The 18,030-nt window shown below is 37.6% G+C and overlaps 1 protein-coding gene across 3 annotated transcripts in view; it reads right to left on the bottom strand.

The window, feature by feature from the left end:
* sema5a (sema domain, seven thrombospondin repeats (type 1 and type 1-like), transmembrane domain (TM) and short cytoplasmic domain, (semaphorin) 5A) overlaps positions 1-18,030 on the bottom strand; it is a 227,343-nt gene that overhangs the window by 169,474 nt on the left and 39,839 nt on the right. For all 3 annotated transcript variants that reach the window (XR_006923712.1, XM_046834116.1, XM_046834115.1), the window contains exon 2: positions 2,038-2,247. Coding sequence is in view for 2 of the 3 variants with exons in the window: in XM_046834116.1 (XP_046690072.1) it covers positions 2,038-2,182 (145 nt within the window). In the remaining variant the exon portion in view is untranslated. The remainder of the gene's footprint in view (positions 1-2,037; positions 2,248-18,030) is intronic.

Below are 18,030 nucleotides of genomic sequence, written 5' to 3'. Positions count from 1 at the left end.
TTATGATGTGCTCCATTTTTTAGCTTGAAAGTTTCTCATTGTTTGCATGTGTGTGTGTTTCTGGGACACACACACACACATTCTGAGAACTGGCAGCCTTTAACACTGTGGTCGGTCTGCATTTCTGACAGGATCCTGTGATTTAAAGTGCGTTTCGACAAACTGAGCTTTATGCTTTTGCAAATCTGCAGAGGTTAAAAAAAAGAGGAAAGAAAAGCTCAAGATATTGTGCCTTTAGCAAGGGCATGAAACCCTAATCTGCTACTGTCAGTCTCTTTCAGTCTTTAGAGAAACAAAACTCAAACTAATCATGTCTAGTGAAATAAATACAGGTTTGAACGCACACTCTATACATTTGGAGCCACTTCTTTTGAAAGTGACCTTGTCCAGGTTTAAACACTCTGGAGGCCTTCTGGCTCTGAGCTGCTTGATTACTTATTGAGTACTCTTAAAATGACATTGATCACACAATCTATAATTTCATGGAGAGCGAGAAAGAATTAATGAAGGTAGTGATAAAGTTTGCTAGCACTTTAGTCTCTATGGGTGCTGTGGCATATGCAGCATGTAGCTGGAACCCTGAAGCGGTTTGTTGTGGGCAGGTGAGAACTGGAAGACAATAGTTTTGGTAGAGAAAATCAGGTTGTGTCTAAAATAGGTAAAACAGATTATTTTTTAAAGAACCATAATTTCCGGACTATAAAGCGCACCCATATATAAGCCACACCCACTGAATTTTACAAATATTTTTATTTTGAACATAAATAAGCCGCACCTGTCTATAAGCCGCCGTCTACACTGAAACTAATGAACTTTACACAGGCTTTAACGAAAGACACGTTACACACGGTGTAACAGGTGAAATATGTTGCGCTTCCTTTAGGAGCAGAGCGGTATTTTGGGAATAGCCTGGCACTGCATTTTTTCCGGTATTACTGCTTGTGTGCAAGACAAGGATTATGTCCTTATTATTTTCTGATTCTCATTTCTAAGTTTCTTTGACTAACCCGTAACGCTGTTGCCAAGAAAATTAAAAAAGCACGAGTTTTGGAAACCTGTCTGTGCTTATATGATTTCTGTTGCAACTGGAGTTAGCGAGCTATCCCATGACCCAGACTCATCGTGTTACAGCGGCTTGTATCTAAACAGTAGCCTACCAAGAAAGTCATTGTTCACTGTCTTCCTCCTTCCTTTCACAACTATTTCTCTCGGGAGTTTATCTTTTGGCATCGTCGTGCGTTTAAAAAAAAAGTTTTTTCTCCCGATGCCGTGCAGCTCAGAACACAGGTGAGGTGCGTTTTTTCGTTTCTGTTCGGAAATTTAATTGGTCTAATATTATGGGGTTCAGTTTTTTTGGCTTGAAGTTTGTGAAACTTGGAAAAACCCAGGAAAAATCCATAAATAAGCCACTTCGTTGTTTAAGCCGCGTGGTTCAAAACGTGGGAAAAAAGTAGCGGCTTATAGTCTGAAAAATACGGTAGGTATATCAAATTTGGCTTTGACCAGGGTGAACTATTAAGCATAAGACTACTTAAAACAAGTATGATAATACTTTAATCTTCTAGAACATGTACTGGAACAAGAAAATCTCAGTGCAAATGTTACCATTCAGTATAAAAATATATTGAAAACTAGGTAGGCTCAAGTTGGAGTTGCTAGCTCTATTATACTGCACCAAATATATAAGGTGCAAACAAAGTCTATTGGGATTCATTTTAAATTGAAGATTGTGAATTTCTCTTTGATCCAGATGAATCAATATGGATAAAATTGTGATGTTGAAAAAAATAACGATTGCAATCGTATTTTCAAGTATCAAAAAAGTTGTTGAAGTTATTTCAGCTCACAGTGAGTTCAGGTGAGTTGTAAACTTCAGAAGCAACATCATACGGCATGGATAAAAATAAGTCTAAAAATATATATATTGAATCCGCTCAAAAATCTCTCTGCTATTTCAGAGTGATACTGCATAGGACTGAACAAGGATCAAAATGCACTTAAGCTGATTGAATTTGCAAGGATATAAATGAAACTCACCTGCATGTGAGATGAATGGATGCTCAGCTCGGTGGCAGAGTGACTCTGTTACTATTGCTACGCCCCAATGGGACAGTTTGCCAGGCATTAGGAGCAGGAGAACCAGAAAGCGGGCCGGGCCGGATCCCGAAACACGGGGCGCCATCGGCCTCACCAAGACTCAACACACTGCGGTTAGAGGCAGCCAACACAGCACTGCGCATCTGAGACCTACACAGAGAGACAAGGAGGCAAAGTGTGAGCAGGTATATGGTAAGTGTTATGTTAGTGGTTAATAATGGGGAGGTGGTAGCTAAGTGGTTAAGGGTTTGGACTCTGGATCTGAATGTCCACCTTATTCCAGGAAAACCACTGTTTTGTTTGATTTTGTACTGTACCAGATGTATACGTTTTAATTGATAAATAAGCACTTGACTTAGTGTTCACTACTTACGCCCACTGTCCCATGCGGTATCTTTGAAGTGCAATAAATATTATTTAAAAAAAATCACTTAAATTTTCAAAGAGCACATATTTGTAACCCTTTTATTTCACCTAGTTACTCAACAGCCAAAATGATCTGAACATTTTCTCTATAATATATCCTGAGTTGCCAGTTTACTATACAGTACTATTATTTCTTCTTCTTCTTTCGGGTGCTCCTATTAGGGGTCACCACAGAAGATAATATGTCTCCACACTTCTCTGTCCTCTACATCATCCTCTTTCAATCCAACTACCTGTATGTCTTCCCTCACCACATCCATAAACCTCCTCCTTGGCCTTCCTCTTTTCCTCCTTCCTGATGTCTCCATCCTCAGTATTCTCCTACCGATGTACCCCATGTCCCTCCTATGCACATGTCGAAACCTTCACAATCAGGCTTCTCTCACATTGTCCCCAAAATGCCTTAAATGCGCTGTCCCTCTAAACTAATTTCTAATCCTGTCCATCCTTGTCACTCCCAATAAAATCTCATCATCTTCAGCTCTGCTATCTCCAGCTCCACCTCCTGTCTTTTAGTCACTGTGTCTAAACCATACAACATCTCAGGTCTCACCACAGTCCTATAAACTTTCCCTTTCACTCTTATCAGAAATCACTCCTGCCATTCTTCTCCACCTACTTAACCCTGCCTGCACTCTTTTCTTCACTTCTCTAACACACTCTTCATTACTTTGCACTGTTGACCCTAGGTACCTGAACTCCTCCACCTTCTCCACCTCTTCTCCCTGCAACCACAACACTCCACTGCCCTCCCTCTCATTCACACACATCTGTCTTACTCCTACTGACTTTCATTCCCCTTCTCTCCAGCGCGTACCTCCACCTCTCCAGGCTCTTCTCAACCTACTCCGAATGTTCACCATAAATCACCTGCAAGCAGCATACCGCTCAGAGCCGATTCTTGATGCAGTCCAACCTCCACCTTAAACCAGTCTGTCATTCTAACTGCACACTTCACTGCTGTCACACTGTCATTATACATGTCCTGCACCACCCGCATACCTCTCTGACACACCTGACTTCCTCATACAAAACCTCAACTCCTCTCTCGGCACTCTGTCGTACGCTTTCTTTAAATCCACAAACACACAATGCAACTCCTTCTGACCTTCTCTATACTTCTCCATCAACATTCTCAAAGCAAATATTGCATCTGTGGTGCTCTTCCTTGGCATGAAACCATACTGTTGCTCACAGATAGTCACCTCTTCTCTCAGCCTGGCTTCAACTACTCTTTCCCATAACTTCATGGTGTGACTGATTAATTTTATTCCCCTGTAGTTACTGCAGGTCTGCACATCTCCCTTATTCTTAAAAAAACGGTACCAGCGCACTCCTTCTCCATTTCTCAGGCATCCTCTCACCATCCAAAAGAACAACCTGGTTAAAAACTTCATTGCCATCTTTCTTAAACATCTCAATAATTTTACCCTCATCCGCATATTTGATTTGGCACGTTTTTACGCTGGATGCCCTTCTTAACGCAACCCTCCCCATTTATCCGGGCTTGGGACCGGCACTTAGAGTGCACTGGCTTGTGCAACCCTAATGGCTGGATTTGCCAGTTTACTATTTACAACCTCTTCTTTTTTCTTTTTTTTTTGAATTTATGGCATTTTTGGATGATACCCTTATTCAGTTATCTTAGTTATACAGCTGAGCAATTGAGGGTTAAGGGCCCAGCATTGGCAGCTTGGTGATGAACCATTGACCTTGTTATAACAAGTCCAAAATCTTATACACTTAGCTACTACTTCCCTCAGCATTTCCAAAATCATACAACTACCAGTACTAATGCATTTTAGTTAACATTTATGCAACTTAATTGTTCCGGGAATGTTGTAGGAAGGTTTACAAACAAAACACTATCTCTATCCACTGCTACAAAAAGACAGAGCAGAAACAAGAACATAAGTGTTTATTTATACATGTATTTATTTAAATTAACTAAAGTTAACATCTAGACTGACGTCCTCCTGCAGTGAGTCACAAAACACTGACTCACTGCAGGGGTGTCAACAATGCTAACAGAAATAAATATCCATGCAGACTGAGGGGTCAAAATTTTCCACAATTAATTTATTTTTTTTACCATATGCTGGTTGAAGAAATAGCTCAAAATAGAGCACCAATGTTTTTGCTCTACACATGAAGAAAAACACCCTTTTGCTCTCATATCCAGAGGTCAAAGTGTAACTGGATAAAGTTGGTGCAAAGGGAAAGTAACCACAATTGGGCAAATGTGCCTTTCATGCCCTGTGTCCTTTCCCCTTCAGTGAACTGTGTTTTTCCGCTGGGTGAACTTTATTTTGATCTAAATGCTGCTTTCTCTGAAAAAGCACAGAAGCATACACCGATCACCCATACCATTAAAACTCGCAGGTACACCTAGCGTCCTGGCATTTATGTGGTTGTTACTTTTGACATGTAACACCCACCTAAACATTGTTGCACACAGTACACCCCTCTGTGGAAACAGTAAACCCCACTAGCACCTCTTTGAATGCACCTTGAGACACTGCAGAAATTGTTCAGGAATAGTTAATACAATCATTTCCCAGATCTCAGTCTGATCAAGCATTCTGTGGGAGGTACTGGATGAGCAAATCAGATCCATAGAGGCCCCACTTTGCAAATTACAACAATTAAAGAATCTGCTAATATCTTGGTGTCAGATATTACAGCACATCTTAAGAAGTCTTATGGAGTTCATGCTTCACCAGGTCTGTGCTATCTTGGGGGCTTACCCATTATCAGGCAGGTGATTTTAATGTTATAGCTGTTTGTTCAAGTTCTTGGTCTTCTGCGTAACTCTAACGAGGGCTCGAAAATCTGAACTACTAGTTTTGATCACAGTTAGGCTGTGATAAATCAGCCAGAGCATAAACTTTTATTAATACTGTATGTCTGTATTGGTAAATTAAGCTGTATTTGTCACCGGTTAGGAATGTAGATGATTGGTCCCCTGGTGGTCTAGTGGTTAGGATGCAGCGCTCTCACCGCTGCGGCCCGGGTTTGAGCCCTGGTCAGGGAACCACCCCAGCCACTCTTAGTGCCGGTCCCAAGCCCGGATAAATGGGGAGGGTTGCGTTAGGAAGGGCATCCATCGTAAAAACATGTGCCAAATCAAACATGCGGATGATCTGCTGTGGCGACCCCTAATGGGAGAAGCCGAAAGAAAGTATTAGTTTTAGGAATGTAGATGAAAATTGGTCTGGATGCAAAGCAATATAGTGAACAGTGTATCTATTGGCTTTATCATCACATTTTTTGTGAAAGCAAAAGGTCTACAGTGACACTTGTCTAAGCCACTGAAAGAAGTCAGAAATAGTGATGCTCTACATATGCTAAGAATTTTATTCCCTCATTGCACTTGGCCGGACTGAGAGTTAAATTAAACGCTACATAACAGGGATTTTCAAAGAAAACCATCAGTGGTCACTCAGTTTAATGAGGCTTAGGTCTATCTTGAAGAAGGCTCGGTTGAAAGTAAACAAGTGCCTTGTTTTTGTATATGAAACCAATCTGCTGGCTGACATTAACACCTCATTTGGTAATTGGCTGCACATGTCTCAGTAATTGCAACCAAAGCGTATGGTTTTGGGTGTCTGCAAGATGGTGCCTGTTTTATGGAGTTTCATGTGTTTCACACAAAGGAGCTGAAAATATGATAGTGATATTAAATCAACTCCACAAATGTGACTTATATTGTCAATGTACCATTACTTTTCCTTGTTACGTTTTTATTTGGAGGGCGTTAAATAAAACTTGATTGACGCCACAGACTTTCTCAGGCTTTTTTTATGGTAGCAAACCTAAATATAACAATACACAGAAGGGAATTTTAATCAAGTGATTTATTTATTAATTTATTTCTTTTTTTTTTTTTCATCTAAATGCACAGCATCTTTTTTAGTCTGGTCTTTTCAAAATGATTTTTTTTTTTTCTCATTTAGTTATCAGTAATCAGCAAAACCCCATGATGCCTCCTTTCCAGAAGGGGCCTGAATATCAACAACAAAGAAATGAAAAATTAATAAGGAATTAAAGCTGACAGCAGATTAGACATTGCACAGAAAAAAAAATGTTAATGAATAATGCAATCCAGGGAAAACATATGTAAATTAGAGTAAACAATTTCATAAAAGGTACAGTCAATGATCCATCTTCAATTACTTCTTCATCCGCACAGTGTCAGAAGGTGGAGACACTTTTTGGCTGCACAACCATCTAGCACTTGGCTGAACAAAAGCCCAAAAATGCTTAATGTAATACAATCAGAAAGATATAATAAAACATATTTAGGTTAATATAATAGACCATAAAGTCGAAAATCAGAGTTAATTAAGTTGGACAACGAATAGATGCCTTTATATCTGCTGAGGATTTGTTAAAAAGCAGTCCTATTGAAATGATTGAATAAGCAAGAGCCGTTATCTCAGAGCTGTCATTTCTTATTTTCTATGATTAGCGTCATCACTGACAGATGTTCAGCGTTGTATTAAGACATGCAGCAGAATGCACATGTGGCCTGAAACAAGGGATAAAAAAAAAAGAAACCATAACAATTACTCAAAGATTAAACAGTTTGGGGAACATGCAGCTGTTGGGATTGGACTCTCTGAGGCATGACATCTAACCCTTCTTTACTTTGATCCTTTCAGCACACTGCTATGAATCTGTAGAACAACCTATAACTTTTTTTCTATGATATACACACCAAGATGTAAAATACATTAACAGGTGCACTTCAAAGACCCAGGCAGAAATTTGTATTGCAAGAATTGAAGTGTCTTTTTTTTTTGTTGGATTATGTCCCTCAGAGATCAATAAAGTGCTTAAAGTAATAGGAGAAATAGTATGACATTGTACGAAGTATGACAGTATGATATGTTTAAACTCAGTGAATCTATTTGGAAGTCTGCAAACACGGTTTGCTGTTTTGCAATCAGAAACATGTCTGGGGCAGGGGTCCTGGCGTGGCACTGGCCCCCATTAAAAGCTGCCCGGCCGCCACATGTGGCTTCCTACTAAAAGTGGCAGGTGATGGGTTAATGGGTTTTCACTTATGTGCCATTGACATTTTAATTAGAGCTCTTACTGGCTATGAAATTTTTTTTAACCAGAACATTTTGTCCAAATCTGACCTGAATCTCACCACCGCCAACAGGAGACCAAACTCAATATGTAGAATATTAGATGTGAGGCCCATTAAAATGAAATGAATAATTAATGTCACTCAAATCCACCAAGCAACTATAATTTATCCATCGATCAATGTATTTAAAAAAAGAAAAGTTCGAATTTAATAAATCTTTCTGCCTCCCAACACATACAAAAATAGATGCTAAATATTTATTTTAATTTAAAATGTGCTTTTATTTTACTATCGGAGCTGTGCATTGGTTTGGTCAAATAAAAAAAATAAAGCATATTTTCAAATATTTTCATCTAATTTTCAACATTCATTCATGTATAAACCTGCTACATCACCCCTGTTGGCTAAATCATCCAAATTCATACTAAAGGCAGTAAAAAAATATAAATACTATAATAAAAAGTACAGCATCTGCTTCTGAGAAATAATCCTACATATTACATATTCCTATAATGCGCAAAAGATAAACTTACCACATCTTTAATCCATTGCAATGTCTGTATATAAACATTTTGTAACTAAATGTTCTTACAGTATATTTTTTCTTTGATACACAACTGATTTATTTCCTTCACATACTAAAGTTCCACAGGGCAAGATCCTGCCTAGTGTAAGACACTAACTGTTCAATGTACATTTTCTTTACCCAGGTTATGCAAACTGTTTGGATTATAGGGTTGTCAAATGGGTCAGTCAAAAATCCCACCAGCTCTTTTATAATTTCTTTCCTATCCTTGACAGTTAAAACGAATAGGGGCAGACGAGGAGGAGAATGTCACTGAAATCAATCATATTAAAGCTGTTCGTATCAATTTTCACACCATAGAAAGCACAAAATGTGCGCTGGGGAGACTGATGGAGTGATCTTACATGAGATTTACAGGGCAGATTTTACCAACTGGAAATGCAGGAATGACAAACATTTTAAGATACTCACACACACACACACACACACACACACACACACACACACACAAAGTGTGTGATGAAGTAGGAATATTTGTCCTTACATTGTTTTACAACTGCTTAAAGGATGCAGTTAGGAAAAGTATATACAGCATTTTTAGGGTTTTAAGACGCTATGTTTTCTTCGCTCTGGAGCAAATGTTGCATTGTATGCAGAGTTCACATATACATTCTGCTGTTCAACAGAAAATGTATTAATATGCATTTCTGGTTTGCTGGAGGTGTTTTGTTTTGTAAGCAGAGATTTTTTTCCATGAATAATGTACATTTTTGCTCTTTAGCAGGTACTGGTATTTCTAAATAAATGAGATGTACATATAGATGATTTTATTTTAGTGTGCAGCAAAGTAAAGGCACTTGTATTTAAGGTAGTCCATTTATTTTTATTAGTATAGACAATCTGCAAAAAATATGTAGAATATGACAAAATACAATAATAATTCATTGAGCAATGCTATCAGATAGAAATCATGATTTCTATCATTTAGACAGTCAGGAAAACTGTTTATCTTTCTGGATTTCGGAGTTTGCTTTGTATGTAAGTTATTATGTAAGTAATTCTATTTGATTGCGAATTGAGTTTTTTTGTTCTTGTTTTGTTTTTGACTTTTTAGTTTATTTTCTTAATTCATATCCTGCAAAACACATTGAAATTGGATGCAATGTTATGCTTTTATAAACCACCTTGACAGAACTGAATGCAATATTCAAAAACAGCATCAAACTCCCAATTAGTTAACTAGGATCATTTGCAAACATTATAAAAAAAAGAGAGTTGCAAATTATTAAGTATGAACAAAATTTTGGATATTTGTTGGTCAGACAAAAAAATAAAATCATCATTCTGTTTACGGGACTCTGTGTGTTTTGTTTGCATCAGTCTGATCACAGCTTTCACCAGGTCTAGTTATACTGGAGTTTCATTGCGGTTTGCCGTTTTCTGCTTTGCCCTGTTATTCTTCATTAAAAAACCTTGTGGATTTCACTTCGGTTTCCGGCACGTTCTTTCGCCTGACACCAACAAACAAACAAACATTATTATAATACATACAACCACTATCTATTTGTCTGGTAAATATGTAATATAATAATTTAACTTACCATATTAAACCACAAACAACAAATTAATGTCTTCTTAATAAACTGTCATTTTCCCATACAATACACTGTGACAGGATACTCACCCTAGCATAGAAATAGTCTGTCCAGAAAAACACAGACAGGAAACAACTAGCACAACTGCTTTATTTATAGTTGCAGGATGTTGCAAATGCATTATACACACATTGATGTATTTGCCCTACACAATTGCCCATATACGACGACTAGAAACAGGCACAAATAGACAAACACACTGATAGATGAACCATGCAAAAGCCCATTAGGTATGTGTCTGTGGGAGAATGTGCCCCTGGGCTAAATGGAGCCTGACATGCAGCTGCTTTCGAAGAAGCCACAAGGAATCTAACTTAGAAAACAGAAGGAAGTTGTTTTGCTAACAAACAGCTATTAAAGTTTCTGAAGGTCATTATAAAGAGTAGTGTATCATTAAGCACATCATCTATATCAGCAGCTTATAACACTGCTTCAATATGTCAGCTTTACTTTCATAAGGCTTGATAATAATTAATAAATAATACGTATACAACATATGTGGACATGTATATCAATAGATTGTAGTTCTCATTTAGTAGCCATGGCTGCACAATAGATCAATTCTGTGTACGTGCAGTATGTAAATTATGCAAGTCTAGGTCTAAATTTATTCTTCAAACATATATATAGTATTGGGTCACCTGACTAACCCAAACTTTTATCACAAAGTGTGAGGGACACAATTTTATAGGGTTTTTGGATGTGCTAACATAAAATTTTCCCTGTTCTTCAACTACGAGACCCAGACCTGTTCTACAATAAAATATATAGAGAATATGAGTTACATGGCTTGGAGTGAAAGATCTTAAGTGGCCTCTATAAAGCTCTGACTTCAAATCTATTGAACACCTTTCGGGATGAAGTGGAGTGCTGACTGCACCCCTAGAACTCCTTACCCTACATCAGTACCTGCCTTTAACAATGCTCTTGTGGCTGAAAGAGCACAAATCTCCACAACCACACTCCAAAATCGCTTCCAAGAGATTTTTCGCCCGAGCTTCCTTGACCTTCAGTTCACAGCTACCAACAAAAAAGAACAGTAGGTTTGGGAGTCATTTTGTAATCAATATTGATGGATACCAATACAGTAGTACCTGTGCTTTGTGAGAAAAGAATGCTGTTGATGTCAATTATTCATTCATTTAGTCAGCCTGAAGAAAAAAAACCTCTTCACCTTGCCATGAGGCTTAACATATGGTTACTGCCTGAAAGGATTGGAACAACAAATTGAGTTTTCACTGGCAAAACAAAAGTGAAGTTAGCATTAGTTTCTATGAGCACCTGTAGACTTGTACAGTAGATTTAAAAGCCCAATGCTACTTCAAAACACAATTCTATAAATGGTGAACTTAGCTATTGTTTTTTATGTTTAGTATATTTTTTATTTCATTTAAAAAAACAATATTAAAAAATCCTGCATCAACAACAAAAGGAAAAAGAGTTTTACAACAGTACCCTTATTAAATGCAAATTTCGACTACAAAAAAAAAACCTAATTAAACTGAAACATTAAAACTCAAAACTAAAAATATCAAGCTGGTCTAGTATTTTTTTGCCTCCTTGTTGTTACTGCATTACAGTTTTCCACGTGTAATCATAGGAAATATGTACATGTATATCCTATTTAACAGATATGTTACATAGTATATATATGTACATCCTATGTAACATATCCTATATAACATATGATATATTTTGAAACTTACAGAAGTTATGCGGTCTACAGCTGTCTACCGGAATCTTGGTCCTAACATTTTAATATCTAAAACTTTCTTTCGGCTTCTCCCGTTAGGGGTCGCCACAGCGGACCATCCGCATGTTTGATTTGGCACGTTTTTACGCTGGATGCTGGATTTTACCCTCCCTAATGCAACCCTCTACATTTATCCGGGCTTGGGACCGGCACTAAGGCTTGTGCAACCCTAATGGCTGGGTTTGGGTTCCTGGCCGGGGATCGAACCCGAGCCGCAGCGGTGAGAGCGCCGCAGCCTAACTACTAGACCACCAGGGAACTAACATTTTAATATCTATAGCAACTAATTAGCAGCGCCAGTGTTATGAGTGATGAATAACATTTTTCTTAAAAAATTTTAAAAAAGTTTGTTGATGTTGAATCTTGCAGTTTGTTCCAGAGATGTGTAGCTTTCAAATGCACCAAAGTTTTGCAGTTTAGCAAGGGGACTGATTTTCTTTTTTTAGCTTTAGTATAACCATTTATATCAACATATATGTGATTTATATAAGCAAAGCTAAACAATCGTTTGGGCAATAGTTTGTGGACATCTAACAAAAGGTTCATATTTGCTTTTTTAAACATCCCATTCCACAATTATTCCCTATTTGCTGCTATTATAACCACCAGCTTTGTTACACATATGAGGTTTGTTGTTTTTAAATATAAAGTATATATATAATGGTCTTGTTTATCTTGTTCAACATAAAGTAAACTACAGATTTTCTGACAGATCTTTTGAATCTTGTTCTAGTGAACAAGGGCCACTGATTAGTGTTATTCAGTCAAGCATTGTGTACAGCATGCGGATGCTTTCAAAGCTCGTGGGGAAATACAGATTACAGAAATACAGATCCAAACAATAGTACACTATATAGAAAAAGGTTGTGGACATGTGACCAAAAGATTTGTATAGCATGGTTATGGAGATTTGTGCTCATTTAACCACAAGAGCATTAGTAAGGTCAGGTAATATAGGGTGAGAAGGTCTGGGGTGCAGTCGCTGTTCCACTTCATCTCACAGATGTTCAATAGGTTTGAGGTCAGAGCTATAGATCTTCCATTCCAATCCATGTAAACTATATCTTCATGGAGTTTGCTTTGGGAACAGGGGCATTGTCATGCTGGAACAGGTTTGTGAAGAAAAACTGAATGCTACTGTATATAAAGACATCTTACCAATTTTTGTACCTAAAAGTTTGTTGTAAGAGTTTGGGGAGAAAACAGGAATATCATCTATAAGTAGACAGAACTGTAGTTTTATTTTTCTACAGAACTCTTCGAAAACCTGTGAATGGTCATAAATCTGCTGCTTTATAGCCTATAAGGAAAAACAAAACACAGAAAGAAAGTTGCTGTAAGACTCAATGAATCGTGTAACCTCGTGTATGCCTCCATGTTTTTGCACAGACGGATACTTATGGTGGAGTTTAAACACGCTCAAGCGAGACACACACACACAAAAGCAATGCACTACCCTAGACTTTGCCAATGAGGACCCCCTGCAGGGCTATTGAACACATCTCAAGTCTACTGAAGAGGGAATTACATGACCACAATCACCACTCAGCCAAAAATCGATTGCAACCTTGTCTCCAACACTGACAAACACAAGTCCTGAGACTGAAATAGAGATAGGTTTTTTTTCCTTGCCAGATTGAAGATGCATTTGGAACATCTGCTCCTGGAAGAGCCATCTAATTCAGACTGCCTGCGAACATCAGAAAACACGATGCATTTTCATAAACGCGTTTTCATCCAACCTTGGTTGGCTTGAATAAGGCTCAGCTGGCAGATCTGAATTACGTCCATCCGCAATGATCAGAAATTATTCAGTGAATAATGAGCTGGCAATGAGAGAAGCACTGGGCTCGGGCTCTACACCTGTGAATATAAAATAATGGGACGTGGAATTAATAACAGCCTGCTGTTTTCATGAGCGATACTGATCTTATGCGCACTGCTCAAACCACCACTCATCCAATCATAAAAGAACATTTGATGGTGTGAATTTATTTGGTAATGGTACAATACATTATACACCACAATCTGTACTAAATATTAAAATGAAAATGTAGGGTTTAGAAAGTAAATCTAAAAGCTGGTTATTCTGGTTATTAGCAACAGCTTATTCCCAAATAGAATAAGGAAAAGATAAGTATTGACAGATGCTTTAAGACTTTTATGAATTGTGTATTTGAGCAATACAATATCTGGGGTATGATCATTTTTCTTCAGCAAAAGCAGTTTTGAGTCAATTTTGATATTAGACTTTCTCTGTATTGACAGTTTAATAATGAGCTGACACTGAGGCTTTCAGGGTCCACACCTAAAATATGAAATAAGGAGACATGGAAATTATAATAGCCTGCTGTTTTCAAGATTGTCATGCCATCATTGTTCATCTCATCAAGAGAGGCTATTTAAAGACACAGACAGTGCTGATTGCATTAAAAAAAATTGCCTTTATATGAAGAATGTGACTGTGTCATGTATCTTCCATATGAAAATATATTTCCAGACAATGAAGACAGCTACATGGTATATGTGTATGTTCACACCCAAGCTGTGACTGAAAGCCCAAAATTATGTTTAGCTGGTCTTTTATTTGTCAACTTTCTATTTTGACTGTTACAACCTTTGTTTTTTTTACTATTCCGCCATGTTTTGGCCAGTCAATCTCTGATTAATGATGTCGAAATCCTTGCTAATAATGCTTAATGTACTTTTCACACTCAATGAATGGCTTACATGGATCAAGTTGAACTTGTCAGATACTGCTGTTAAAATGCGAAAAGTCCATGATGCTTTTGTGATGCAGCTGAAATGAAAACCTTAATTGCAGTATTCTCGTTACATACCTTCAGGAGTAACCAAACTAATATTATACAGCCACAAATATTTAGTTTTATTTAGTGGTTAGGATGCGGCTCTCTCACCGCCACGGCTCGGGTTCGATCCCCGGTGGGGAAACAACCCCAGCCACTCTTAGTGCCGGTCCCAAGCCCGGATAAATGGGGAGGGTTGCGTTAGGAAGGGCATCCAGCGTAAAAACGTGCCAAATAAAACATGCGGATGATCCGCTGTGGCGACCCCTGATGGAGAAGCTTATACAGTACCTGGATAAAATTTGGATAAAATACTGTGAATAAACTGTGGATAAAAAAATTTCCAACAAAAGTCTAAAGTAGATGTGGCCACTTCACAATGCCAGTAGCCAAGGTGTGATCCTGAAGAAAGTTTTATCAATTTTCTTAGTTTTATGTTTTCCAGGCAGTTTGTATATGCATATTTATATGCATGTTTTATCAGAATTTTGGTTTGAGCAGTGTTATTTGCCATTATTTGGCTCATTTGTCCTAATAAATTCACTGAAACGAAAACAGTGTACAGTGTGGGTGTCCGTGAGTAAACAACACTTACATCTTATGGAAAAAGCATACAATTTCCGTATAAATTTGATCTGAGCAGATAAGTACAGATTTACACAGGCACAGTGATATTGTGTCTTTGTTAACAACTTTTTCCCAGGAAGGTCAACCGTTTTCTGAACTTGGCCGAGGGCATAATGCAATTCCATATAAAATAACAAAATAGATTTGTAATTACACAAAAAAACTGCTGAATATGAATGAAAAGGGAGTGCGTGTTGAATGTGAGTTGAATAAAGCACTAGAGATATGCCTGATATCTCTGCAGCATGTTTGGCAGCCAGTAAACATTGACCGTATCTACAGAAAAACACATTTTCCCCTACCAGAGATTCTGCTGTTCGTATATATTTTTCTTAGCATTTTTTTCTAACCCGACGGAACCGCTCTCATCTAAAATCTGAAAAGCTCTCGGTTGCCGGGCCACGGCGTTCAGTATGATAACAAAACATTGTTCCGACGGAATACACGCTCGAGTACACGACATCCGTCAAACCAGGCATACATTCCATATTCAGTTTTTACATCACTGCTTAACCTTTAATCAAAATACTATCATGTTCACTGGGTACGATTGTGCGATTATCTAACATAAAAAAGCACCTACGTACAATTCAGAAACTGTTGGCAAACTTGGAAAAGATTAGTTCATGAAATACGTCTCTTAAATTCACAATGCATATTTTCATTGGGTTTTAAATCTAGTGACTGAGATGGACGTTGCAAAAGCTTGATTTTTTGTGTTTCTTGATATATTCATCTATTATAAGTTTTTTATTTTATCTATCACATTTTAATGAAATAAAGTCAATAAAAAAATAATTAAGCCCGTTTTTCTGCATGCCAAATAACATTTTCCATGAGAGCAGCCATTTTGTCCTACTCAGCACATTGCACCTCTGGTGGAGGTGTGACGCAAGTACTAGATTTGAATAAGGGTCTGAGAAACCTTTAACTTATTTAAGCTACAGTGTTATGAAAGTGTATTTTTTTATGTTTCTTGTTTTGTGTTGGTTCAAAGACCTGGGGCTAATGTTTTATGAAATGTTTTCCAATATGAAGTTTTCTTTGTTCACTTTCTTTGTGTTTCTCAGTCTGTTGTTCTGTCTGTGCAGGACTTGGTGAGAGTCATTTTGGGGTTTTTGCCAGTTCAGGGTTCCGGAAGAATCAGGTTACGGGCAGAGACTACATTTCCGCTCAGTCATCGTACCCTCACGTGTCACTTCACATGATCTCTGTACCCGATTCACAATCAGTTAGCACTTATAGTATACAGCCTCACTTTCATGAAATTATTGGTCTAACGATGGCTTTCCATGGTTGTTGGTATTGTCAATTTACAAGTTTACAAGTTACTTTGTTTTTTTGTTGCTTTTGACTTTATTTAACTATCTTTAAGTGATATGTGATGCCATTTGTATTATTTTTAAATCAAAACAATTGAAATACAGTATCTCCAAAACATTTGTACACCCCTCACATTTCAGACACCATTTTACTATATCTTCTCAAAAGACAATACTACAGAAATGAAAATTGGATATACTTTAGAGTACACATTAACTGTCCTCTTAAAATAACTCAACATACAGCCATTATAGCCAAAATAGCTGGCAAAAAAAAGTAAGTACCCCCTCAGTAATAATAGCTGTATGTCATGTAACCATGCAAAGCCACATGTCAAATTCATCATGCTCATGTTTTTGTCTGCCTGACAGGACCGTACAAACCTTCCACTTGAGGATGCCCCCACAGGTGCTCAATATATTCAGGTCTGGAGACATACTTGGCAATCACCTTCTTCAGAAAGGCAGTTGTCATCTTGCTGGTGTGTTTGGGGTCCTTATTATTTTGGAAAACTGTAGTTCGGGCCAGTTTCTAAAGGGGGGCTATCATGTTCTGCTTTAGAATGTCACAGTTGGAATCCATGTTTCCCTTAATGAATCGCAGTCCCTTAGTACCAGCAGCATTCATGTAGGCCCAGACCATGATACTACCACCACCATGCTTGACAGTAGGCAAGACACAATTGTCTTAGTACTCCTCACCAGGGTGTTGCAACACATGCTGGACACCATCTGAGCCAAACAAGTTTATCTTAGTCTTATCAGACCACAGGACATGGTTCTAATAATTCATGCTCTTGGACAGGTTGTCTTCAGCAAACTGTTTGTGAGCCAGCTTTAGAAAATGCTTCTTTCTGGGGACGACAGCCATGCAAACCAACCTTCCGATTCTGCAACCTCTAAAGAAATGCTGGCAGCACTCCTGCATCTGTTTTTTTTAAGCCAGCTTCTGCACCTGACGCACAGCACAAGGACTCTACTTCTTTGACTGACCCTTGTGAGGTCTGTTCCGAGTCGAACCCGTCTTGGAAAACCTCCAAGTAATGTAACTTAATTTCAGGGTGTTACCGATCTTCTTATAGCCTCTGCCATCTTTGTGGAGAGCAACAATTCTATTTCTTAAATCCTCTGATAATTATTTGCCATAAGGTTCCATGTTGAATGTCCATTGGTCATTATGAGAAAATTGTACTTAAATCACCAAATTTTAATTGCTCTAATAAAAGATACACACATTTGTACGGTCCAGCCAAGCAGACAAAAACATGAAAATGATGCATAGGACATGTGGCTTTGCATGGGTAAATTACATACAACTGTTATTATTTAGTGTGTACTCACTTTGTTGGCAGCTATTTTGACAATGATGGCTGTATGTTGAGTTATTTTTAGAGGACAGTAAATATGTACATCTATACAAGCTGCTACTCTAATATATGTCTAAGTTTAATTTCTATGTTCTATGTTGCTGAAATTTAAAGGGTGTACTCACTTTTGTAAGCTACAAGTTTCATAAAGCAAATGTTTGTGATTATATTTACTTGTAATGCATCTACACTACATGTACTTTTCTAAATGCAGTTTAGTTACAATAATTTATTCAAGCAAAATGCATAATAATGCATTATTAATTTAAGTAGAATAAGAAAAGCATGATAAGATGAACTTACTGATAAAGAACTCATGTAATATAATTAAACTAATCTCAAAATAAAATTA

The sequence above is a fragment of the Silurus meridionalis genome, chromosome 21 (assembly GCF_014805685.1).
Source record: "Silurus meridionalis isolate SWU-2019-XX chromosome 21, ASM1480568v1, whole genome shotgun sequence".
Taxonomy (NCBI): Eukaryota; Metazoa; Chordata; class Actinopteri; order Siluriformes; family Siluridae; genus Silurus; species Silurus meridionalis.
The sequence above is the reverse complement of the archived record's forward strand: the minus strand, read 5'-3'. Positions and strand labels throughout refer to the sequence as shown.